Here is a 26,799-nt window from a genome sequence, read left to right on the forward strand (position 1 = left end):
CTTCACTTTTTTAACCAAAAGAGCAATAAAAAGGCCTTTTGACTGATGAAAATATCCTGTAGCTTTCGTAGCTACCAGTGATGGGAGTAGTCCATGGATCCTAAAAAGCGGTACTCCATGGAGTAGTCAAATAGCCGCCTCAATTTACACTGTGGGAAATGTTTTCAGCTTCTTTAAATTGCTGTGGGCTCTTTTGTCCACAGAAACACCCTTTTGTCTGATTTCTGGGCAAAAAATTTCTAGGGCTGTGGGAGAATCTTGTTTAGGGTCACTCTGTTTCGAGATTTCCGTTGTGTCTCATTGTCGTTAAAGAGCTTCTCGTTTAATTTTAACTTTTCTTTTTTGCAAAATATATTTTTTCCAATTTATTACAAAAGCTTTTTTTCCTTTTAATTATCCTAAATGTTTTAACTAGCTTAATTGTTTAATTTACTTAATTATTGTAATTGATTTTAATTTGTTATTTTCCAAATTAATCGTACATGAATCCGTGAACTCCTTTCTTTATTTATTTAAATGGTGGGCCACTATTCAATTCCCTCTTTGACAGGCCTATCTGCCAAAATTCTTGATTTGGTTTATTTTGGATGAAATTGAGATAACAGATGTGGTTTTACTTTAATTTTACTTACTGCTAATAGACAGAAGCAACATGTGATATTGCTTGATAGAGCATTGAAATCAAGTGATCATCAGCTAAACAAATGTTTAAATATATATGTAAAAAATATTGTTCAAACCTCCTGTCTGACCAAATTTTCCATGTATCCCCGAAATATGAATTATGTTTAATTTGTAAAATATGATATTTCGTACACAAAATTCATTTATTTAGTTAGCTTATGATTTTATTGTTTATTGATCATACTTGTTTCTATTTTTAACTCCCTGATTTTTGTTGTTATTATGTGTTTAAAGTTAATAAGGCATCTAAATTTTTTAATTTATAAGGATTTCAAATTTTTAAAGCAAAGTCGAAATAACTTCTTAAAATTGCAAATTGAAACTATTTATAAAATTTTGGCAGATTTGTTTTTATTTTAAATCTGTGCATTTAATTTAATAAAATAAAAACAAATAAAAAATAAGTTTAAAAAATATAAATAAATGGCTAGATAAAATATAAAACTGTGTTGTCAATGAAAAGGAACATATCTTTTAAACAATTTGAGTATTAATAAATTATTTAAAAATAAACAATTTTAAAAGGTAGAAAAGTTTTTTGATTTGTTTAAAAGGCAAATTTTGTCCCATCATTTGATCAAGAGACTATTTAATATCTGTTTCTAAGAAGCAGTAGGTCGCGTGTGGGTGTGTGGATGATGTAAGTAAAAGAGGCATACAAAAAAAGCCAATTTAACTTCAGTTAATGCCCTCGATATTATATTTTTAAACTCCTCGCAAAAATGTAGTAAAAAAGTTATACAAATTAATTGTCGCAAACAAATTAATATTAAGTAAGAACGAATCAAAAATGATATCGAAATATGCTGAATCACTAATGAGACAGGCGGGATGAAAGACATCGAAACCAATTTGATTAAATAGTAAAACTAGAAAGTGTTTCAAAAATCCGGACATGTATCAGGCTTCAATTTTTTTTACTGCCACAAAATTTATCAGGGACAATTCATTAGATTTCAATACGGGTTATGCTTTTTCTTTAATTAAATATTAAACATTAACTAATATTTGTCTTTCAAAGCTTTTCATTCTGTAATAACGAATGCCAAGCATTTAAAGCATCCAGTTCAAGAATGTCAAATATTCAAATGACTTCATTTATTAAATTAGAAAAAAAATAATAATAATAAATAAATATCCGCAAGGCAGGTGTGTATATTTGGGGCTGATGATTATGAAATCTAACACAAAACTGTGAGATTGCGGGTTCTATTCCAGCTGATGACAGTTTTTAATTATTATTTCTTAATACTGAAAAATGTATTTATTTTTTTTTTAAAGTATGCATGTTAAAAACTAATAATTTAACAAGTATTTAAAAAACTAGAAAGTTACACCCCCTGTTCATTTTGCACACTAACCCTTCTTATTTTAATTGCTAAATTCTTTTGGTTGCTTCTGATTAATCATTGCAGATTAAGAGGAAAAACTGTTTATTTCCATCTTTTTATTCTAAAAAAATTACGATTGAATTTCCATTTACATTTTGAAAATGACTAAAATTTGGCAAATCAATAAAATTGGTACCTCCTGCAGAGTTATTACCCAGTGAAGATGGACTCAAGGGCACTGAGTTCGAATCCCAGTGTTGACTGGTCGATACGAATTCTACACCCGGCTTACACCAGCCACTGTGCCGAAGTAAAATATCCTCAGTGGTAGACGGATCATAGGTCCCCTTGTTGTCAGACTGACAGTGGAAAGCTTTTGTGGTTTTCCTCATCATGTAACTTAAATGCTGGTCAGTTCCATCAAAACGTCCCCCTCCAAGACAAAAATTTCTTCCAATACTTGATCCTGGAGTTCCCTTGTGTTCTGAATTGAGTTTAAAATTAGAAGTCTAATAAGTTGAACATTAGTAGTCGTAAACTCGAAATTGGGTTGGCTGTTCAATGACTATTATAAAATAAACTAATAATTTGGCCGGGATAGCCTGGTTGGCAGGGCGTTGAACTCGTGTTTGTGAGAATGGGATTTCGAATCCAGCCGGCCGAAGAATACCCATGCATAAAATGGTGACTGGTGCATGTTAAATCTGCCGTGGTCACAATGTCCTCTAAGTTCTCACCACAAATCAATACCTCTGGGTACTGATTCAATTCTCTTGTCTTCTGGATTGAGTTCAAAATTATAAGGTGATTATTCAATATTATACGGAGTTAAACATTTGTAGTCGTAAGCTCAAATTAAGTCGGTTGTTCAACGGCGGTTATGAAAAAAAATAGAACTAATAATCAAATTGTATTTTCTTCTGTTCTTTCTAACTCCTTGCTTATTCTTGACACACCTTCATAATTTCATGTTTCTAAGTCATAGAGCAGCAAAGCGAAATGTAACGTTTAAAAAAGAAACAATTTAAAAAAAAAAAATTGCAAAAAAAAAAAAAATTCATTTAAAATTTCAAATAACATAGATTCAGAATTTCAAAAAAAAAAACTCTGTTAAACATATAATGGTTCTTCTAACATACCAAATCTTTACTCTGTGCTTATGATGTTCTTAAAATGAGTTTCTGTTTTTTTCCTCGTTCAAAAAATATGTGTAATAATAGAAAGGCTCTACATTATAGTCCCATCACAATCAATATATTTAACAATCAAGCAATATTATCAAATTTTTAATAATATAATGTTAATATTCAGCAATAAAAAATACGACAGTTTACTTTAGGTGTATAGAAATAGAATTGAACTTAAAAGGGCCCCATCATTTTCAGTAGCTTAGGGCCCCGCCAAGCTTAAATCCGGCCCTGTTTCGTATGACCCCTTAAGTGCGAGAACGATCATCGTAAGGTAATATCATTTGCTATTAAATTCTGTTTTATAATACAAAATGAAATTAGTGGAAAACCTCTTAACATTTAGATATTTCTTTTGCTTGATACTTTTCTTGTGCAATTTTTAAAGAATTCTGTTTTAAAATGATAAATTAATTATCAATTGAAAATTGCTCGAATGATTTTGCTTAATTTGTTAAATATTACTAAAGTTACAGCAAAAAAAAAAAAAAAATGTGATTAATTAGTACGTTATAAAAATGTCTTATATCTTCATAAACATTTATGGTAAGTTAATGAAATTTCATGAATCATTCAAATAACAACCAAAATATTTGATGCAAGTTACACCCTTATTGCTACATTTTCTGACACAGGGAGTTCACAAATACTTGTTTGCATTGGTAATTTATCACCGGTCCCTTGAAATTTTAAAATTGATTGTTAAGTATGAAAATTCGAACGATCTAACCATCTCTTCAGTTATAACATAATTATCTAAGTATAAAAGTCAAAAACTGAAAGTATCTCTTCTTTATTGTAAAGGTGTGTAATTTAAATTTATAAAAAATTGATACCTACCAGTTTAGCCATGAATCTACTTAAAACGTTCCCTTTAAGAAATTATGATGAAAGCTGTATTTAAGAAGAGGAACAATTCTAATGGAGAAATCTGCATCAAAACCAAGCTAATTGGTAAAAAAAAAGTTAGTTGCAATTAAGTTTATAATTTTTTCCATCACTTACTTTTTTTGATCTAGTAACATTTAACCTGAAGATACTGAACATTAGCATTCTATCTCTTTAAGATGAGGGACAGTTGACTTTTAAAAACCCATAGCATTTTCCTGAAATCAGTGAGTTTACAAAAATTAGTGCTCGTTAACATTAACTGCATGATACATGTAACTTGCAATTATACTCCTGAGAACCTATTTTAAGAGATTTTCATATTTTATTTCTTTATAGAACAATGTTAGATATATTTTCTCCCTATTTAGTGTTGTACAGGTTCAAAATAACTTAAACACAATTATAATGTTTATTGAAATATCTCCACCTAACTCTTAAACAATAAAGAAATGTGCAAGGCACATTTCCTTACCTTTAACCTTATTACTTGGCATAATTTATTTTCTTTAAAAAATTTTTTGGTTTTAAACTTTGCTTAAGTCATCGTGTAATTTAACACTGAACTACAATTTTTTTTTATAGTAATAAACAACTTCCTAAAGTTGATTTAGTCTATTGATTATCATTGTTAATCTTCATCTATAAATACCTAATTTTGCTTGAATTTTACACCATGAGTAATTATGAGGCACTCTAGAAAAATTCTTGCAATTTGACAAATGCTCTTCAGTTGCAGAAGCAATCAAAAGGCAAATCTGGTAGGGAGAACAAAAGCTTAGTCCATGCAAAACCAGATGGACATTCCTATAAAAAGGTTTGTTCGATCTTTCTGAGCTTGCACGACATTTTTGGGAATCTAAATACTCTAAACCCTGTTGTTACGCTAATTTTTGACAAGTGACTATGATAGCGAAGAATTTGATAGTATGCTAGTAAAAGATACAAAGTTGAAAACAGCTTTTTGCTCTTAGGGTATGGACAAGGAAGTATGAAAGCGTTTAGTCTCCTACAATTGTCACAAGGTTTCTTTTCCCCATACTAACCATAGAATCGAATGCCTCCAGATAACATAAATCTAAAAATCAGATCAATCTTCTTTGCCTAATATGTTAGGCCCACTGGTATTAATACTATGAAAAACTTGATTATCTGTATAATAATGAAGCTCTCGAATTTAAAATGTTTGTTCATAAACTAAGAGCTGTTATCAATCAAGGACTTCTTGCATATTTCAATCAGTAAGTTAACAGGGCTAAATAAATAAACTCCAATGATAGGTTAATCTACTGAGGCAACTACGGAACTTCAGAAAAAATGATGTTTTTAGTTAAAAATCCAAATTAGGTAGTTTCGCTTGCACGGTGCCATTTATTAAGTTCATAAAAATAAATATTCTTGAAATAACTTTCCGATAGCCCTGAAATGTCCATTCCAGTTTCAGCAAGAAAATTCAATCTTGTGTAAAGAACAGGGTATAGAGTGCATTTTCAGGCTACAGTTAAAAATCTCTGATACCCCTACACTCCCGAAGATATTAAATATGTGGATGGAGGAAAAAAACAGTAATTGGTTGGACTGAACACGAGTGGAGGATTCAGAAATAACTGTGGTTTAAGGTGTGACAAAAAAAAAGGAAATGTTTCATTTTGAAAATCCAGAACACTTGCGGCGGTTCTCAAACTGTTAGCAATAATACACAATATTAAAATTGGCTAAACTCGTGGGTATGAAATCTAGAAACGTCGATTGGAGTATCAATTAATTTCCATCTTTTTTTACTCTCACTCACATCATAAAACGAGTCAGAAGGTATTAAAAAGTTTTATAAAAACCAACAAAACAAACTGAACATCGCATTGCAATTACAAAATATCCATATGTAATCTTACCATTCAAGCGAATAAAATATTTCAATGAAAAAAAAAACGTCATAGATCATCTTCGATTCAGATCTAGATTCAGATGTCTTTAAACTTCAATAGTAACGGGAACCTCCCGGCTTAAACTTTTTTTATTCGTCAATATACCACTATTAACTTCGTGGGTTTGATGTCTGATCGAGGATAGAAATAAAAAGTTTATATAGAGGTGTCAACCAATTTTGTTAATAAAAAAGGCCCAGTCACGTATGTTTTTAGAAAGCATCCATAGTTAGTTTAACTTGTGAAGGAACTCAGAATGTGAATATACTCAAGTATGGACCTGATGCTCACATGTTCTGCTTTCAACAATACTTACAGATTTGAGCAATCTAAAACAGCGATTTGGTCTTGATCAACATTATTTAGATTAATATGTAAACATAAAGTCATATTTAAACAGAATCCATTAGCAATCATAAAATATTCATAAAGGAAATTCAGTATGTAGATTTCTGCATAATTCTTCATTTTTTATAATATAAAAGTTGATGTTTCTTTTTTTTTTTTCTAGCTTAATGCTCTTATTATACACTAAACATACCAGGACCTTAATCCAACACAATTACCATTGTCATTAAAAGCACTTGATACTACATTTTCAAAATCATATATCTAAAACTAACAAGGATAAGACTCAAATTCAACTTGTTCAGTTTGTTTAAAAAAAAAATCGTTTTGCAATAATTTATAATTTGGCACAAATTCAACAGGTTAAGAAGTTTCACCTCGAATCCAGAAATTTTGGGCAGTAATATTTTCAAGGAAATGGTCTTATGTTACTTTGTAATAAAAATCACCATTATTTTTTTCTTTTCCTTTTAATGAGGACCTTTTCCACATACGATTTAAAAGTAGAAACTTTCATTAGCGTATCTCTATCAACAACAAAGTTTTAGTAAATCCTCTTTTTAAATTGATAATCTGCTCCAACAATTTTTGAAGGTTGAAATTTCTAAACTGAAAATTTAGCAAACCATTGCTGACATTTTTTCCTTTTTTTTTTTTAAAGACAAACATCCTTATATACTGGAGAGCCATTTTCTTATGGCATGTCCAGTTAGTACTTTATTCATGTTGTTTTGCACTTAAGCTTAGTTTTGTTGAGTGAACATTTTTTCTTATGTTTATCTAAATGCAAACAATGGGTACATTATATAAGAATAGACATATTGGGTAAAGACAACAGTCTTTTATGGAATTGTGGATTTAAATAAGTTTCTGAAAAGAAAATACAACTAAGCTAAATTAAATGTCAAACAAAAATTTCTTCATCCTGTCAGAAAACAATTGCATTATAATAACAAAAACAATGAGACAACATAATAGAGTGTTATTTATTTTTAGTTTTCAGAATTATAGGAATTAAATCAAACCTTTGTTACTTTTATACAATTAAAGTACAATTTTACATGCTTGGGAAAAAAACTAGTCTGAGAAATATTGAAGGCATAAAATATTTTTGAAATTCTATTGTATGGAAATTCTTTTTGTTTACGTTTTATTTCATTTGTATTTTGAAATTTTTTTTAAAATATTAAATTATAAGAACTAAAGTAATAGAATTTTTTTCAATAGAGGCATAAATACTAAAAGATACAGTAGCATCAGAACATTACAACTTAAAAGTTTTGATTATTAGTTTGTTAATTTTGAGAATCAAATAAATTTTTTCACAATTCTTTATCTGTACATTTTTAGTTACTTAGCTTAAAAATTACTAATCATGATTCCGTTACAAACTGGAGTAGCTGGCTGGTCAAGGTACGTTTTTCCAGGGTTCAAAAAATTGAGAGCAGATTCAAACTGGAAATTTTGTGATTTTATCAGCTACTGGACTATTCGCTTTGCAGTATTCTGCACTCCAGGATAAGGCTACATATTTTGATGACTCTATTGAGGAGCCTTTTTGAATAGTGCAGATTAAATTTTTTTTTAAAGAATTTAAAACATCAGCATATTGCACAACATATGAATTTTTTTGATAATTTTTTTGAATTGATTAACTGATTTATTTTAATTTAAAATAAAATCAGACAATTCTTTATTTTTATCTACATTTTAATTTTTTTTTTTTTTTTTTAAATACGGTTGATGAGCAGTATTATAAAGTTGAGATTCTTATAGACTTTTACTGGGTATTTAAAAATATTTGGTAAACCTATTAAAAAAATAAATAATATGCATGGTGGTGTAGGGATCAGTCAGTTTGATTATGAATGAGTGGAGGGTTGAATTTAAACCTGCACAGTTGGCTCAAGTTCATACAGCAGTTTAATTTTCTAACTTACATAAAATTAGTATCTAGTTTACTCATGACTAATTTGAATACAGAATTTAATAGCACAAGAGCCAGAAGTAGTTATTACTTGCCAAACACAAATAAGATAATGTACTCAAAGCAAAGTAACAAAATTAAATGTTTCTACAAACTGAATACATTAAAAAAGTAAGTTAATCAGGCCATCATAACATTGTGGCATGCTTGCCTAGAATTAGCTTGTTATATATCTACAGCAGTTTATATATCACTAGCCTTGATGTCTTTACCATTAAACTGTAACTTAATTTTAAATTACCACTCAACTACCAATATTTTAAATTACTACTTGATATATACTCAGTTTTGAAATGTAACCGAGACCTAAAGTCAAGGTATTTTTAATACATTGAGTATTGGTTATTAATATGAAACATTTTTGAAAGTTGTAAGGGAAAGAAACATTTTTAAGTATAGAAGTAAAACAGGAGCTAGTTGTCACAAATCTATTTCTTGATTTTTTATGAGATGTATCATCTCAAAAGTTTCTGAATTCATGAGTTTTAATGACATAACTTATAGGCTTATGCAATGAACAAGGTCCATTCAAAATTTTAAAGAAAAGCCATCATATGACATTTGTTAATTCTTCACTTAGCTTTAAGCTGTAGATAATGAAATATAGCAAAGATCCTTAGTGACTCAGTAAACGTGTTGTTTAAGGCTTATTGCAAGAAAGAGCCTGAAATTAGCATACTTTTCGATTAAGTAGAGTCATTGCAAGCAAACTTACTTCTAACCATCCTAATTATGCACCACTGATAACTAATTGTACTGCTTCAAACTGGTCAACAAAGCAATTAGTTATAATTGAAAAACTTTTTTCACTACCTAGCCATCAGAATAAGAATATATCTTTAAGAGATCAACAAGATAAATAAATAAAAATAGAAAGAAAACAAGCATATAGTTAAATTGAAATATAAACGTGTGTAAATTTTTTAAAAAAAGTAATAATAAATATTACATATATTTTTTAAAAAATGTAGTTTTGTGACAACTACAGCTAGTCTCCACCATTTGAATTCTACTTCAGATATGCGAACCAAACAGAAAAAACGCAAAAATAGTATAATGATGTAAATTCATCAGTGCAAGATATTGAAATGTGTGCATATAAGTTTTTATCTCTATACAGCAAAGTTAAGATAGCATACATATGTCTATAAAGAATGTCTATTACATTTAATTTAAAGTACAGGGTTTGACTGCGTGAATAAATTTTTTTAATTTTATGAAAAAAATTGTTTCATTTTAGGTTTAATAAATGATTATCATCAACCTTGATAAAAAACAATAACTGAAAGTCCTCCCAACTGGTTAGTTGCAAAGTAAGACCACCACACCACCATTTTATAAGCCGGATACGAAGTGCTTTAGAATCAGAGTAAATAAATAACCTATAAATTTTTTTTCATTTTCAAAAAACTTCATTATTTTCTAAAATTTATATTTATCCTTTACTTAAAGAAGAATTTTACTTTCTTTTATCACTTAATTAATATTTCTAATTTTAATTATAAGCTCTTCAAAATTATCAGATAAGTAATCTAATTAAATTAATTTAAGGATAGCATTAAAATTATATTTTATGAAGATTCATTTTAAAACAATAAAATTTTGTGAAATACTGGTTTTGCTTAATATATTTTCATGCCAGCATTTAAATTATATTTTCTCAATTTTGGATGTTATACAAAATTAGTTTTAACATACACTCATTTAACTATGTATCATAAATATTAAGGTATGAAATTTTATAACACTTTTTAATTTTATATAATTTTAAAATTTTATAACTCAATGGTAAAAAATAATAATAATAAAATAACATGGTAAATACAATAATAAATTGGTTTAAATTTGCTAGATATTTTTACAGCCAAAAATGCTTTAAGAGAGAATAAAATTATAAGAATTTCAGAGCCCAATTATTTTTAGTTTCGTCAAAAAATAGCTCTACATAAATAGAGCAAAATGTAATTTTGTCCAAACAAGAAGTCAATGGTTGCACATATTTCGGATCATTTTTTGAGGTATGCAGATAAAAAAAAATTTATAAGTTAAAATAAAGTTAAATAATAAGTTTAATAATCAAGATATTATCCCTTTTTTACTACTATAAGTAAATATTTGGAATAACGAAATATATTTTAGCATTTATATATATATTTTGCTGCTTGATATAATATACAACACAATTGAATTGGCTGCTGAAATGAGGCAGTTATTAGAAAAATAATTAAAATTTCCCCTTTTTAAAATTATAATTCCACTAAAAGGCAAACAAATAAAAACACAATAACACAAACAAATTGATGAAATTCTTCTGTAAAAGTTAATAATAATAAAATTTTAGTTTTGATTCTTGGCATTATCTTATTGCCAAGGAAAAACAAATATTTAATTTTAAACGAAAAAAAAAATGATAAGCAGCATATAAATGGATTAAAGATGAAAATCTGAAAAGGAATCACATATAACAGTTATAAATCCAATTTAGATTATCACATAAATTTAAGAGCAGCACATTTTAAAACGGAGCAGCAATTATAAGGTGATGTTACAAAAATATATAACTCAATCAGTCATGTTCGAAAAAAAAAAGTAAATAAAATAACATTAAACATTTTCCATCAAATGCAATAAATACTTTCATTTTAATAATTTGAGATAAACTTATTTTAATTTAACCCTAATTGTGCACTACACAGCTCAGTTTTCTAGGAAATCATATATATAATGGTAAAACTAAGACTCGGGCAACATGGGCATTTTCGAACACTTCTTTTTCTTTTAGAAAACTTCTTGAAACTGTTTTTGAAAAAATGCACTTCATCTTCTAGTGGCATTTTTCAATACAATTAAGATAGAAGTGATGCTTTAGATTAAAATTCCCTAGGGCATTTTTTTTTTTTGCTGTGTTCTGGAACAGTAAAATCTGGGCTTTAGCTAATATGTAATAAAACCAAAAAAATTCTATCTTGATTTCATAGAAGCATCAGAAGGTTGACAAATTTATTAAGTATAAGGAAAAAAAAACCATCCATCATATGATGACGACATTTAATATTAGGAAAAAGTTATATTTTGAAAATATTTGAATTTATATGTATAAAAAAGGGGGAGACAAAAGAAATATGAATCTAACTGAATTCAAACTTTTAAAATTCCTTAAAAAGGTCATGTCACAATATCATACAAGCACTGCAGAAAATATAAAAAGTATCAGAAATAAATATAGTTTTATAATACAATTGAACCACTTTTTGACCAGAACTGCAACAAAATAAAAAGCTAAAATAAATTATGTAAACATTAACTATGTCATTTTTGAAAAAAAAAAAGGATAAAGTAATAAACCTTTGAAAAGTTAGTTCCTTTATAAAAGGAATATTAAATCCTTTCAATGATATAACTATCATAAATTATACAGCAGTTATTTGATATACAACTCGATCAATCGTCCTACGGCACACGGGGCACCTTTTATTTTCATGTTGTAATTTTTTTGCACAACGATAGCAACTTATTTGATGCGCATACTTCCCATGAATTATTGACGCATTTGCAGGTCTCGAGCAGCAAAGTAAGCATAATTTTGAGTCTGCCTCGCATTTTGGAACAGTAGAAAGATTAAGCGTCCTAAAAGTGCTTAAAGAATTAATAACTTCTTTAGAAGTACAAGGTACATCTAAAGAATTTGACGATAAGCTTGAACTCTCTTGCGAACTGTACGCTGATGAGCTTGGAAACTCCTGTGAACTGCTGTTAGAAGACAAAGTGGACAGCTCTTGAGAAGAACTGCTCAGCTCTGATGAAAAATTGCTATAATACTTTTGAGTATAATTTGGCGCAAGGCAGGTAAACGGGAATTCTTGCATGCTATTGGAGGAAAGACTCTGTAAATCCACAGAACTGATATCAGACGAAACGCTTGGCAATTGCTCTTGGCACGCATTGGTGTCGGCGCACGCATCGTTCGCTGGCGACATGCTAGTGCTTGGCAGTTCAGGAGCACTACTGGAGGACAAGCTTGAAGCAGGCTTTGGGCTGCAAGAGGATTCCTTTTGGAGAAAAAGAAACAGTTGTATATTTTACTGTTTAAGATTGATAATTTTAACCCTTTAACTGTCAGCCCTGAACTCGGTTACTGTTATGGTCAGTTTTGCTTAGTCTACACAGAAAAACAGCCACCGCACATGTCATTTAATGGAAATACTATGCTTGGTAAGAATACTTTTTGCGCAAAGTTGCTCCAGCAACAAATCAGTTAAAGGGTTAAAATAGTTACACTAAATGAGTATGGAGAATCCAAAGAAGTAAAGTAAAAATATCCAAGTTATAAAAATCAGAATAATTCACACAGTTTAACAAGAATATTAAAATTAACAAAATAAAGTATATTATCAATTACCACTAAATTACAGAAGGTATTTAAAACTACATTAATAAATGTTCATGAATTCTATCTTTCTTTGATATTAGATGCTGTTTGTATGTACGATTTAATGTCAACTGCTATATATTATTTTTAGCAAAAAGAAAAGTTCACAGATAATGCTTTTTTTTCATAACGACTGTATTAAACCAAAAGATGCTCCTTGTGGAGTATAGTTGCAGAGTCATGCATGGTTGTTATGTAAGCAACAGGCATTCACAGGTTGGACAATCAGTTAGAACATTGCTCAAACTAAATAGCCAGTGAGCATACGCAGCGAAATACACATTAAATTTGTTGGGGCTAAAAGTTCTTTTATTATTTCATTGTAGAAATTTTGAAGGGGAACAGCTTAGGTGCTGTTCACGCTGTTTGATGGGAGTCAAAATTGATTGACATTTCTACTACAGCCATGAAAAATGAAACTAAATGCCTGGACAGGGTCAGGTGTTGTGTGACAGCACATAACTGAAAAATAATGTTTTCTGATAAATTGGGAAGAGAATTACTACCGTTAAGGAATTGCAAATACTACAGGTTTCATTACAATGAATTTTATATTTATTAACTAAGAATGATTTCAATTATTCTTTCTAAGATTTTCTATGAGATTAAAAATGAAAACAAGTATTACTTAATCTATTATCACAGTTATAATTTATACAGTTAAAATTGATTTAACAGTAACAAAAGGATTTAGGAACACATTTTCCTGATATTTTTATACATTTCAACACTCGGGGAAAAAAAAAAAAGGTAGAATATTTAAAATAACAAATTTGAGTTTCATAGTTAATATCAAGTTTACAATAAACAAACATTAGGTAATAATGACTTCTAAGCTTACCTTTCTTGTGTCACCGATAGGTTTATCATTTTTTTTATTTTTCTTTGACCTTGGCTTACGTCGAGGATGATCTCTTTGCTCATTTCGTTTTGGCACTACCCAGCCAGATCTCATAGACCAACATTTAATACAATATCGCATTGGTGGATTGTTGGAACTTCCACACCTCTTACAGTTCCATTTATCCTAATACAATAAAAAAAAAGTGCTTAAGTAAAAATACTAAACTATTTAACTTTTAAAATATCTAGGGTTATAATTTTAAGAAACAGAAGTCTAACTTGCAGGTTTTAATTTGAGGAAAGAAATTGTAAAACTTTTTTTTAAAAAGTCCAGCTACATTATTTTATATTTCATTTTTTGATTATAATCTTACTGATATATGCTTGGTTTACATTTTAAAGTGCCTTCAGTTTTAAACATAAATAATTCCAATTTTCTTTCAGTCTCTTTTGTACACACGCCACTTTTTGCCAACATCTGTCGGCAAACAGGAAGTTACCTAATAAAGGGGAGCGCTCTTGCAAAAGTTGAATTCCTTCCCTCACTGATAGATGAGAGGAGAAATTCATTGTGTTTCACCTTAAGGGGAGGACCACAGCAAGCAAGCGCCCAAAGCTGTTACAAGAGGAACAGCGACGTCTAAAGTAAAGAAAATACAAGTTATCGAGCGGGTGGGAAGAAATTAGGATGAGTTGGCAATTTGGAATGAGTATTGAGCATTGTGGACAGAAGAGGATATATAAAAACCTTACGTTTCTTTCACTCTTTTAGTTTTGTTTCAAAACATCCACATATCTAGACTCAGATAGGAGAGTATATAGAATGAGATGAGAGAAAAACTCATACCTGCCAACTTAAAAAATCTCAATGTGTAAAATAACAAACAACCAATATTTAGCTTAAGTATTTACTCAACTAGTGAATTTAAAGTGTATTTTAAAGCAGGAAGTAACTATTATAAAAGAGGAAAAGGCAAAGAAATATTAAATTTTATTGGCCACTAAAATTGGAAATTTTTTAAAAATTATTAAAAGCTATTACAGGGTTGCCACAGAAAAAAATTAACAAAATATCTGTTTCAGCAGCCTAATACATGAAAATAGTTGCCTAAAAAAAAATTATCATTAATATGACTAAAATTTTATTAAATGACTTCATTGTAACATACCATGATCCATTTAGTCAAGTTGAGGCCAATTTGATATTTTGTAAACAAACGTTAGTGTTCTAGTATTAAATTCTTATAGATAAAATTAGTATATTTGAAGAACATTAAAAGCTTTTAAATGCAGAAAAATAATTTTTGGTTAAAAAAAAAACACACACACACACTCTTTCTATTAATTTTCTTTCACATAATTTTATCTTTTAGCAATAATCGATTTAGCAAATATATATATATACAGGGTGTTACTAAAGTCCCGGACCCCACTTTGATGTTTAATAACTCATAAAATAAAAAAGATAGATTAAAATTAATAACATAAATGGTTAGACTCAAAAAGTTTCATGACCCTTGTCAATGAACTTTCACGTGTGTCCCCTTCGTCGAACGGAGAATATCAAATCGATAGTGATTTATTACGAATAACTAAAATAAGTACAAATGCAGAAAGCTTCTGCAAAATGCGGAAGGGTTGGCAGCTTTGCATAAGCTTGTTTAACAAAAATTTGGCATGAAGTAAGAATCTGAATTGAAGGAACACAATCATCCCTTATTCAAATGCAAAAGGTTGATTTTAAATGCTTGTCAATAAGTTTTTTAGTAAGCTATGATAAAAAACAGAAAATAATGAACAAAAGAAGCAACTTACAGAGTCTCGTATCTCTAAATCGGAATCAAATTCTTCATCTGAACTTTTATCTGCCCAGAACTCCTGATCGCTGTCAGATTTGCAAACAAAGGTAATTACTGTATTCACAGCACCCTAAAAATAAAAACAATCCAAACATTAAACAGTTAAATCAAAAATAGGTTAATGACATTTTTCACAAAAATCAAGGTCTTTTAAAAGCAATCATCTAAATAAAATTGAGGTAATAAAGGAGACAGTTGCAATAAAAAGTACTGATCAATGTAAAGGTACATTAATATTAGCATTTTTATGAAATCTATAACTTCTGTAAACACTTATACAATTGTGATTGCGCTAAAAATGTTTAGATCCACTTTTCCCTGTATGCTCATTATTGAAATGGTGCAACTATTAAATTGATTTAGATTGGATATTTAAACTAATTTTGAGCACAAATTTATATTTTTCTTAAGGAGATTTAGAGTTATCAACTATCACTGAAATTCACATTTAGAAATAGATGTTTTCTGTACATTTTAAAGAAGAAAGGTGGTCCAAAATTATCACACAAGTAATATTAAGAAAAATGGACATTTTTTTTCAGTCTTACTCCCCCCCCCCCCNNCCCCCCCCCCCCGTAAAAAATCGAATGGTTATGATATTTCTTTTAAACGATTCAAACTAACACTACCTCAGAGTCACTGCCACTGTCTGACATGAAAATTTTGGTATCCTCATCAGAGTCACTGTCAACTTCATATTCAACATCAAAAGTTTCTTCAATTGCAAGAATATCTCCAGGTAACAAATCATTTTCAGAATCTTCATAGTAATCATCACTAGTATCTTTTGCAAATGCTGTTTCATAACCCTATGAAAGAAAAAAAAATTGGAAATAATTTATAAAAAACATTTTTATATAAAAACAATAACAATAAAACAGGAAGAGGGTATGTTCTTTACATCAATACTATATGCACATACATATATACAGTATGATCTAACAATCTGGACTGCTCGAAGGTTCAGAAGGTCTAGATTTTCGAATGTTTTAGATTTTAGTTATATTACTTAAATCAATAGAATTAGAATCATCAAAGTTCTATTGGCGCTGAGCGGGTGTTATTTATGTGACAATTAAATAAACATGTGCAGATGCCTGATGGTATTTTCAGCAATTTAACATAAATATACATCACAATGAAAATGGTGAAAGTCACAAATTCCATAAAGGGTCACGAAAGACCCAAAGAAAGCTATTTTTTAAGCCAAGTCATGAAATTTTTTTCTCTTTTTAATAGCTTCAAAAAGTGATGACTCAAATTTGAAATTTGTGTGTCGTAATAACATTGTACTATTAATATCATAATTGGAAAAATCATGTTAAAATAACAAAGGAAAAACGATCTAAAAATGACGTAAATATATGAGGGAACCATTACCAAACAGAGTGGTTAAGAGTGATACTTCAATATGTGAAACATGTGGGTTGTAACAACATCAGCATTAGAAAAAATATGAGGAAATGTTGGCAAATAATAATAAATGCGAAATATGAATGTAAAATGAAATTGTTGCAAACAAGCATGCAAAAAAGTGAATTTGAAATTCCCATACAGTAGTAACAAATTAAAAATTTCAGTATTAGAAAAAAAAGGCTCCAGCAAAAAAAGAAAAAAAAAAAAAAAAGCAGCAGCAAACTAGGTGGATTTAAGATAGAATCATCCCAAATTAAGTGAATAGAAAAGGATGGTTCAAATTTGAACTACACATGTTGTAAAATCATTTACATTTCTTAAAAATAAAAAAAATAAAAATGTAGAAATAGCGAACGATTGAATGACTCAGATTATCACAAACGTAAGATTCTCTTCTTTTTCTTCTATGAAATCAATATTGAATTTGGAAAAAACTTTTCTCGTTATCAGCTTGGTTTTTAGAGGTTTAGAATCATAAATAAAACCGCAACTCTAAGAAACCATTAATAAATTATCTTCATTAAAAAAAATTAAGTGATTTTAACCATACCAACTCTGATGAGAAATAATAAATTGTCAAAATATAAATGTGACTGAAAAGGATAATAAGACAAAGGGAACAGAAAATTTTTCTGAAATGTAACTTTAACATTGAAAATCACACTACTCTAGGTTACCGGTCTTACCGTAAAGAAAAACTGTGACAATAAAAATAAAGTATATAAGATATGCTTCCTTATAATGTCGTGCTAAGATTAGAACAGAAAAAATTAAAGAAAGTTTTCAATTCTTGAAAAAATGCTGAAATATACTCGTTTGAATACAATTTAAAAAAAAAAAAAAAAAAAAAACTGCAGATGGTTCGGTGTAAAGTAATCTAATTTCAATTTTCACTAAACTATGTGCAAACCATATTTTTTGGCAGCTTTCTCATAAATGTATCATTAAGCAAGACAATAAGCATTTTGCATCACAGAAAATTCCCTAATTCATTTACGAAATCTTAAGGCTTTCCTGAATTTTTTCATAACATGTATGTTGGAATTTTGCTCTAGTGACTGTTAAGTGCTAGTGCAAGACTCGCAACAAACAAGGTAAGATAGGAAAAAATAATCCCCCCCCCCATGAAAAAGAAAATATATTAATAAAAACTTAATTCCATACTTAAAAAGAAAATATATAAAAAAAAAACTTAATCCCCTACTTAAAAAGAAAATATATATAAAAAAAATTATAATTACATGAAGACTTTCATAATAAGATTCTGAAGAACTTTCTTCTTTAGCTGGCGAAGGAGGAATATATAGATACATTGGTTCACTTGGTGGTTGCTGTTCACATGTTCTTTTAATTGTTCCTCCTTCCGGAGACTCTAAAAAAATTGAATAACTAATGTAATTTTATTTAAAAGTCAACAGAAAATATTCTACCATTTTTCTGTAATAATAAGTCATTTGTTGCATAAAAAAGGGCCTCATTTTCTATTAGAAAATAAATCATTTCATGACATAGTGAAAATGAGCTTTCTTTTAGCAACTTAGGCATTTAATTTAAAATTTTGTTACAACTTTCCTTAATTTTGATGCAAGTTTCTTCTTATACGTTGAACTTTGCCTTTTTGCATAAAAACATAATAATTTCAAAAAACTAATACAATATTATTTCAACATGTGTTACAATATCGAACTAAATAATAACCCTATTAATTGGAAACTAAGAGAAATATAATTTGTTTTTGAAAATACATTCTCATCAATACTGAAAAGCAAAACCTCCAATTTAAATGTTATATCAGAAAATGAATGGTTTATAGTTAGTGTGTTTTTCGATCCACATGTTAGAATAGAAAGGTCACTATTAGAAAAAAGGCATTTTCTATAGATCAGGGATGTCAAACTCAAAAGCTAACTTGGGCCAAATAAACAATGCTTAACTTTAGGTAGACCGCAAAAAAAAAAATATCAGTGTTCATAGAAACAAATATTTTTATTTTCAATAGTACTTTGCAATAAACATATATAAAGTAAAATTATTCTTTGATATTTGACATCTCTTCTCTGCTACTATCTTTCCAATTCGGGAGAAATTTTATTGGCCGAGACTACTTTCAAAATTGGCCCAGCGTGAGCGTTATTAATACGGTTTAAGACAGAAGATTTATTTCCATTCATAACAGAAAATAATTGCTCGCACTGATAAGTACTTCCAAACATGGAAAAAAATTTCATATGCGAATATCGAGTATTTTCAAAATTAGCAGGTAAATATTTGTAAAATTCAGGCACACCCACTTCAATGAATTTTGCCTTCAAATTTGAGTCGCACTGAATCTCAATCACTTCCATTTGTATATTACTGGGTACTGAGTTTATATTTATTGAGAAAAATTGAAGAAAACAAACAAAATTTTTCTTCTAAAGAATTAAAATCTTTAAACCTTGTTTCAAATTCTGTTCTAAGATTAGAAATTTTTGATACGATGCAGGTTCCCTGGAATGGCAGGTGCCGCAAGCCAATTAGAATTTAAAAATTTCGCGGGCCGCAAAAATTTTGATCTCGGGCCGCATGCGGCCCGCGAGCTTGACACCCCTGCTATAGACCCTTTTCAGAAAGCATTTGCTTTTTAAAACCCTAATAATATTTTTAAAAATTTGTCACTCAACTTTATCATACATTTAACTGCTTTTCCACTAGATGATATAGCTCAGAGATGGCGAACCAATGGCACGCTACAGAATATTTTGGGCATGCCACTGATCACAAAGTTCATTATGAAACGTATTAACAATTAGATTAAAATTGACAAAATAAGCGAATCGTTATAATAACACCGTTAATAAGCGAAAGTTCGAGGCTTTGTTGGAGAAAGTCAACTTGGTGTATAATGGCTTACTGATGTATAATAATGTTCACTGGTTGAGCAGCGGTAACGTACTTCAAAGATTTATTGATTGCTTGGAAGAAATCAGACTGTTTCTGCAAAATGAGGGAAAAATTGAACAATACCCACAGTTGTTGGATATTATGCGGCTCTCAAAATTGATGTTTTTAACAGACGACATATGCCAACGTTTCAATGAATTGAACGTGAAGTTTCAAGGTACAAATAAAACAATTATCATCATGATAGATCTCATTTGCGCTTTTGACGCTAAACTGCATATTTTCAGGAACGATATTATTACAAGAAACTCCAAGTATTTTTCATACTTAAAAAGAAATATCAACGATTTAGATATACTTGAAAAACCAGGAGAAGAAAGTCACTGAAGAATTTATTTCTGTAATTGATTCTACAATCAATGAATTTTCAGCGAGATTTACTCAGTTCAAAGAATTATCAGAAACACTCAAGTTTATTATGTACCCTGATGTAACTTCATTTGATAAACTGAACTAGTCCCAATTCGATTGGTTGGAAATTGAAGAATCGTGCTATTTTAACAATATTTTCATTTACCCATGCCTGCGTGTCATTATTTCCAGAGAAGAATAACATTGACGACTCGCTTAGAAACTGTTTGACAGGTGACTCCAGTTCAGCATGCATTCTGCTTAAACTATCATCTTACAACCCTAATATAAGTTATTTGTCTTCTAAACAACAGAATTTACACTGATTTAAGTTGAATTACGTGTATAACTGAGACATTGCAAAATGTTTTCTTTTTCGTAGTAAATGAAGAGTTTTGAGTATTTAGTATTATTATTTTCCCAATAAATATTTGACGGCACGTCTATGACCTAATTAAACATTTTTTTAAGAAAAATGGCACGTTGATACATAAAGATTCGCCATCCCTGATATAGTTGAACAGTCAAGTTTGTAGAGCAAAGTAAAATTAATAAAAAGTAGACGTGAAACTTTTTCATTTTCATTTACTTTTTATTTATTTCACTTACTAAAATATCGAATCAGTAAGCCACAACTATTCATTAATTCATATACAGCCAAACCTCTCTAAACGACCACCGATAAATAACAGCAACTTCCTAAGAATGGCCATATGTTCGTAAAACTAAAAGCCATCTATCGGATTTATATTTGGATCAGCCTCTGAACAACGGCTACATGCTTCTCACATCAATTTTACTTCAGAGTGAAGATCAGTAAACTTTTACCTTTTTCTCTCAACCATGGAATAATTTCAGACGCCCGGTGGTTGAGTGGCAGCGCTTCGCGCTCTCAAGCCACAGGTCCTGGGTTCAATCCTTGGGCCGGGCAAGATTGACTCAGCCTTTCATCCCTTCAGTGGGTCGATAAATGAGTACCAAGCAAGCTTGGGAACTAAACACTGGGGGTTTCATGTTCGGCTGATCACCAAACCGAAACATCTACTCCTGCACCCTAGAGTCCAAGGTCAAGAAAACTGAGATGGGCATGGTAAGCCTTGGTCCTCTATGGGCTGTCGTGCCACTGAGTTCAGTTTAGTTTATGGAATAATTTCAACAGATCATTGTTAAGCATAATTTAAATGGTGTTTATTATGTAAAAGGTAAAAAAAAATTTTTGGCTTTTTTCTGTGTACAACAATTCTGGAAAAGCAGAAACCACTAAAATAGATCAAAGTTGTTCTAAAATAAAAACACATTGTGATGTTCTAGCGATTCATATTGTATGCCAAAACCATAAAACCCATATAAATCACCAAAACTTTTTTAAAAAAATTATGACCAGCTAGAAAACCAGATATCTTCAAATCTTATAGGATAATAAATAGTGAGCTAATTAATATTACATGGCTGTCTCTTGGTAATAATTTTACATTTTTGTTGTTCGATATTATTTGTGGCACATTCATTTTTATATTAAGCAACAAATTTTATTAATTTGGAATAGGGACCTATGTCTTAATACTCATCGGTACAGCAAGGAACCTTTGGAGGTTGGAATTGTATTACAAATTAACTTTCAATAATAATTCAAATATATTTAAGGTTTTAATAGTTTATATTTATTGTTTAAATATTTATGTTGAACATCAAGCAATATCAGTATAAATTATCCTTTTTAGCAGATAAATGTAAAAATATTTTTTTGGTTGTATAAAATAATTTATAAAAATATATCCTTTTATATATGATTAAAGATGCATATTAATTAAACATGCATATTGTTTTCATAGAAAAGTAATTATATAATACACACCTTCAGCTTTTCTCTTCGCAGCATTTTCACCAACAGAAGGAATGGTTTTCATGACTTCAACAGCTTTTATCACAGAAACAATTTGTTAGTCAAAATATAAACACAAGAGAAACTAAATTATTTATAAGTGTAAGTGCATCTTCATGACTAATAGTCTTCACATGAAGTAAATAAAGTGCTGAACTTAAATGCAAAAGTCCAAAAAATAGATATTCCGGTGTGCAATGGAATATCGTGACAAAATATATACACAAGAGTAACTAAATTATTTATAAGTGTAAGTGCATCTTCATTGATAAAACAGTCTTCACATAAGTAAATAAAGTGCTGAACTTATAATGCAAAAGTCCAAAAAATAGACATTCCGGTGTGCAATGGAATATCTCGTAGAAAATAATAGAATGGCTCAAAATATTTCAACAAGTTTCACAAGTTATCTCACTGAAAGATGTTAAATAATATTCAGATTATATTGCAGATAACTAAATTTATCCCACATCAACTTATTCTATTCTTCTAGCATGTTTTGTAGCAAATGTAGATATTCCGGTGTGCAATGGAATATCTTCAAAAAACCTAAATAGCAATTCATCCAATGTCACACAATATTTGTTAAGACATTGAAAGAAGGAAACATATATTTAATTTAAACAGCAGATAACACATTTCGCATTGACTTATTCTATTCTTTCTATGTATTTAAATAAAATGTAGATATTCCGATGTGCAATGGAATATCTTCAAGAAATTAAATATAAACTACTTCAATGATAATTTTCATACACTTCAACACTTGTATAGCCTTGAAAAGAATCAATAATACACTTCAACACTTGTATAGCCTTGAATCAATATTCAGTTTACACAACATAGCAGAAAACTAAAGTTTTTTCACAGGAAGTTAATGTATTTTTTCGGTGAAATTGAATCAAAACTAAACATTCCAGAGTGCAATGCAATATCCCAACATTTATAAAAAAACTTCAATAGGTTTCAGACAATTAGGTTTTTGGAGAGCCACAGGGATGTTCTCTACAGCAAAATTTCATTCATTTTTAAAATAAGTTTCTTTCTTCACAGTGAAATCGAGATTAAATACAATCGTGTGTGCAATCGATCATCAAGTGGCATTTAAAAAAAAATTCACATAGGTGTCATACAATCCTTTCTATGTAAGTTGACATACATATTTGAGAACTCAAATTCCTTTACTCATAAAATATGCCCTCAACTTCATTTCACGTACAGTATGTATGGTACTGACACTAGTTTTGTTGTTTATTAGTTGACCTGTTGACCAACTAAAAGTTTTCAACCAATATGTAATTGATTGTACGAGAGGATCAGATTCACTCAGTTCACCTTAATAAACAATTACCTTTAGAAAAACTATCGCTGGTATATAAAATAAGTTTAAAGTATTTCGAAAAACAAAGTTCTTCATCAGCTCACAAAAGTCAAAACAGCTTAGCGTGTGAAGAATCACATGGAGATCAACAGCCAGTTTTAAGAATCACAAACACACTATGAGTTGTAAGCTAGTTACGAAGTAATATTTATCCTACTGTGCATCAAAATATCACATTTTTAACACATAATGCATCTTGAGTTTTCACCATGTAGAAGACACAGTTGATAAAAAAAAAATCTATTGAAAAACAAAAAGTTTTGCTGAGAAACCACTAACACTGAAAAACCACTAACAATGTAGTTAACTGAAATAGCTCTTTTGCTTTCTTCCCCAGCAGTTTGAAACAAATATGTCTGATTCACTGAACTGAAGGAAAGAAAAAAATTTATACGGAAAAAGGTTTGATAAAATTCACACAACTGTGGTAACTAACAGAAATAAAATGAATTCTAAAATATGTCACAGATGATAGTGAGGGGTGAATTCTTCAACGATAATTTTACCGATTGTTCAGAACTAGAACACTATGCTGGACATTGAAAATTCTTATTAGGCAAATCTTCGAAATCTTCCTATTTAATCACTGATTCGAAAAACAAAAGCCAAATAATAAAAGAAAATTGTTTATTTCTATAACAATGGCAATGCTTCGGATTTGCATACACTTTGGGGTTTACTTACACAGATCTTCTAAATTATTGATCAGGGATTCAAAACTAACTAAATAATCGAAGAGTCGCAATGAACCAGATATTCAGGACTCTTCCCGAGCAGATCTTCTAAGTTTTCAATCGGTGAATCGGAGCTAATTAAATCGAAGTTCGATAAGAATAACAAATGAAAATTTAAGCTAATTCTCGCTGTGTGAAAAACTGGTGATAAATCTTCACAAGACCAAAATAAAATGGGATCTAACTGAGATTTGCAGTATGTTGAACACAGGGCCAGCTACAAAGTAAAAGAAAAAAATAAATGAAACAAAACAACTAACTATAAATATGATTCAGTGTAAGGTCATTCGTCTAAGGAACCAAAAAAAGGCATGGAAAAGTTAAGTAATAGACAGGGAAATTGTGAAATTTGAGTGTTTATGAAACAAAACTTTTAAAGGATAATTTACTCTGCGATAAAAAATTGCGAGCAAAACATTTATCTCGAAGAAATAAAATTACTGGCAGAATAGAACAGGAAATGGCAGAAAGGGTGCCAAATTTAAATAGATTATATAGTGACACTAAGATAACATCAGTTAATAAGTGTTGATTTTTTTAAAAAGAGATTTAAGGTTATTACTGGGGAAAAAAATTACTATATAAAATAGACTGACAAGAAGAAATATAGACAAGCCATTGTAGGAAGAAATTGTCCAATTTTTTTTCGCCTCAAAGTGTATTTTTTTTTTTTTTTTTTTGTACATAGAAGATAAATACTAATTTTTATGTACAAAAGTAACATTAACATTTATAAACTTTAAAGAGATAGAAAATTTTTTTAAACTAATAAATTTTTTTCTCGTCAACACAGTAAAGAATTAGAAAAGTATTTTGAAAAAAAAAAAAAAAAAATACAATGTAATCATCTTTCTTCACAGTAATCATCACATTTTAAAATAAATAGAAAATTAAAAAAAAAAAAAATTTGTAAATCAAAAACAAAAATTGATAGAAAAAACTAAAGAATTAAAAATGAACAAATAGTGAATACTCAGGTACACGTTTAGAATTTCTCGTATCATAATATTGTGATTTTAAAAATCATTAAAATCAACAATAACTGCAATATATAGATATATCAAAACACGGATTAATAAAGATATAGAGCAAATTGTAAAGCGATTACTAATATGCGCAATTCAAAATAGTAAAATTACATTAAAAATTATTTCAATTTTACTGCAACCAAATAAAAAAGGGGGTAAATATATCACATTGATTAAATAATTCATCTTTTACCTTTTAGATTATTAATTTTATACTTTTGTATATGCCTCTGCAGTACACTATTAGCAAAAGTTATTATGGAATTTTCTTTCTGTCTCGTGTCCCATAGTTGATAAGGGCAGAATAAATGTATCACCAACAAGATTATGCCTAAGTAACGAAATTTAATTTCAGATAAGCAGAACTCTGAGAGAATTTTGTCGGAATATTAACTATAGATTTGAAGAAATCTGCGAATTAGCGGAAGAATTTACATGTCTGGACATTATAATCATTTTGCAACTAGAAGGTTGAAAAAACAAAGCATGAAACGAAAAACAAAAAAAATTTTTTTTAAAGGAATTTTAAAAGATCAATAGGAAACTTATTGGAAGACAGAACTCTGAAAACAAAATTATTGATAAAGAGTATGTAATTTAATAGATAGTATAATTTTACAACTCAAAAGCTTAAAAATCAACAAAGTCATGAAAGAGAAAAAGGCTAACAACGATTTAAAAAAAATTATACAATAACAGCCCTAGGGCATATATAATAGAGAAAGTATATTTTTAAAATTTTTTCAGGCTAAAAAGATCAAGTCTACAGAAAATTATTTTAATGTAAAAATTTTTTTATGCTATTAATGTAGAGATTCAATATATTCACTAATAATTTCAAAATAACATTAATCTGAGTAGTTAAAAACAAAAGCTAAAGCCATACCTTTCAAATCACTTTCAGTGTGGTATAGAAGCTATTGATATGATTAATAAATGGCATTTCTAGAATTTAACTAGTTTAGCCTCTTAGTATAAATTAGTTAATCTACCCATATCTCATTATTTAAATTTTAAACAGGCTACAGTACAAGCTTTTATACAGAAAAATATGTCAATGTAAATTCAGATTATCAATACATATACATAGAAGTTGAATGAGCTGTAGTGTATTTAAAGGTTACAATCTTAGAGAAGTAGCAAGTGGCAATTTTAAAAAATTTCAAACCGTAGAGTGAATGAATATTTTTCAATTAAAACAAGCTACTTAATCTAAAAATAGTAATAAATTTTATAAAATATAATCTTCATACATCAACATTATATTTATCGTTAATTAGTTCTTATGTGAAATAATAAATTGATCAGCTTTAGCCTTCAGTCTCAATTTATTTCAAGATAGAAATAAGTTATAAGACTGAAGCAATTTTCTGGTTATCTAGTATTAAATTAAAATGTAATCAAAATACAATAGAGACTGTAAAGCAAAAACAAATAAAACTGTTTTTATTCCCCTTCTTTCTTTTAAATAAAAATTTGTAGAAATAAAATGTACAGAAATTTATAAAAAATAACATTTATAAATGAGAAAAGCAGAATCATGCATAAGGCAGTTTTAATACTGTGTATAAATATGTACATGT

General features: G+C 29.1%; 1 protein-coding gene across 4 annotated transcripts in view; it reads right to left on the reverse strand.

The window, feature by feature from the left end:
* Positions 1–10,084: 10,084 nt before the first annotated feature.
* Positions 10,085–26,799, reverse strand: part of LOC107444458 (E3 ubiquitin-protein ligase Mdm2) — a 31,473-nt gene continuing 14,758 nt past the window's right edge. For all 4 annotated transcript variants that reach the window (XM_016058597.3, XM_016058598.3, XM_071182361.1 and 1 more), the window contains 6 exons: positions 22,047–22,109; positions 18,139–18,269; positions 16,111–16,290; positions 15,438–15,551; positions 13,621–13,806; positions 10,085–12,399 (listed from right to left, as the gene is read on the reverse strand). In XM_016058597.3, the coding sequence (XP_015914083.1) occupies positions 11,761–12,399; positions 13,621–13,806; positions 15,438–15,551; positions 16,111–16,290; positions 18,139–18,269; positions 22,047–22,109 (1,313 nt within the window). In that variant the 3' untranslated portion in view covers positions 10,085–11,760. The remainder of the gene's footprint in view (positions 12,400–13,620; positions 13,807–15,437; positions 15,552–16,110; positions 16,291–18,138; positions 18,270–22,046; positions 22,110–26,799) is intronic.

This window comes from Parasteatoda tepidariorum, chromosome 6, assembly GCF_043381705.1.
Source record: "Parasteatoda tepidariorum isolate YZ-2023 chromosome 6, CAS_Ptep_4.0, whole genome shotgun sequence".
Taxonomy (NCBI): Eukaryota; Metazoa; Arthropoda; class Arachnida; order Araneae; family Theridiidae; genus Parasteatoda; species Parasteatoda tepidariorum.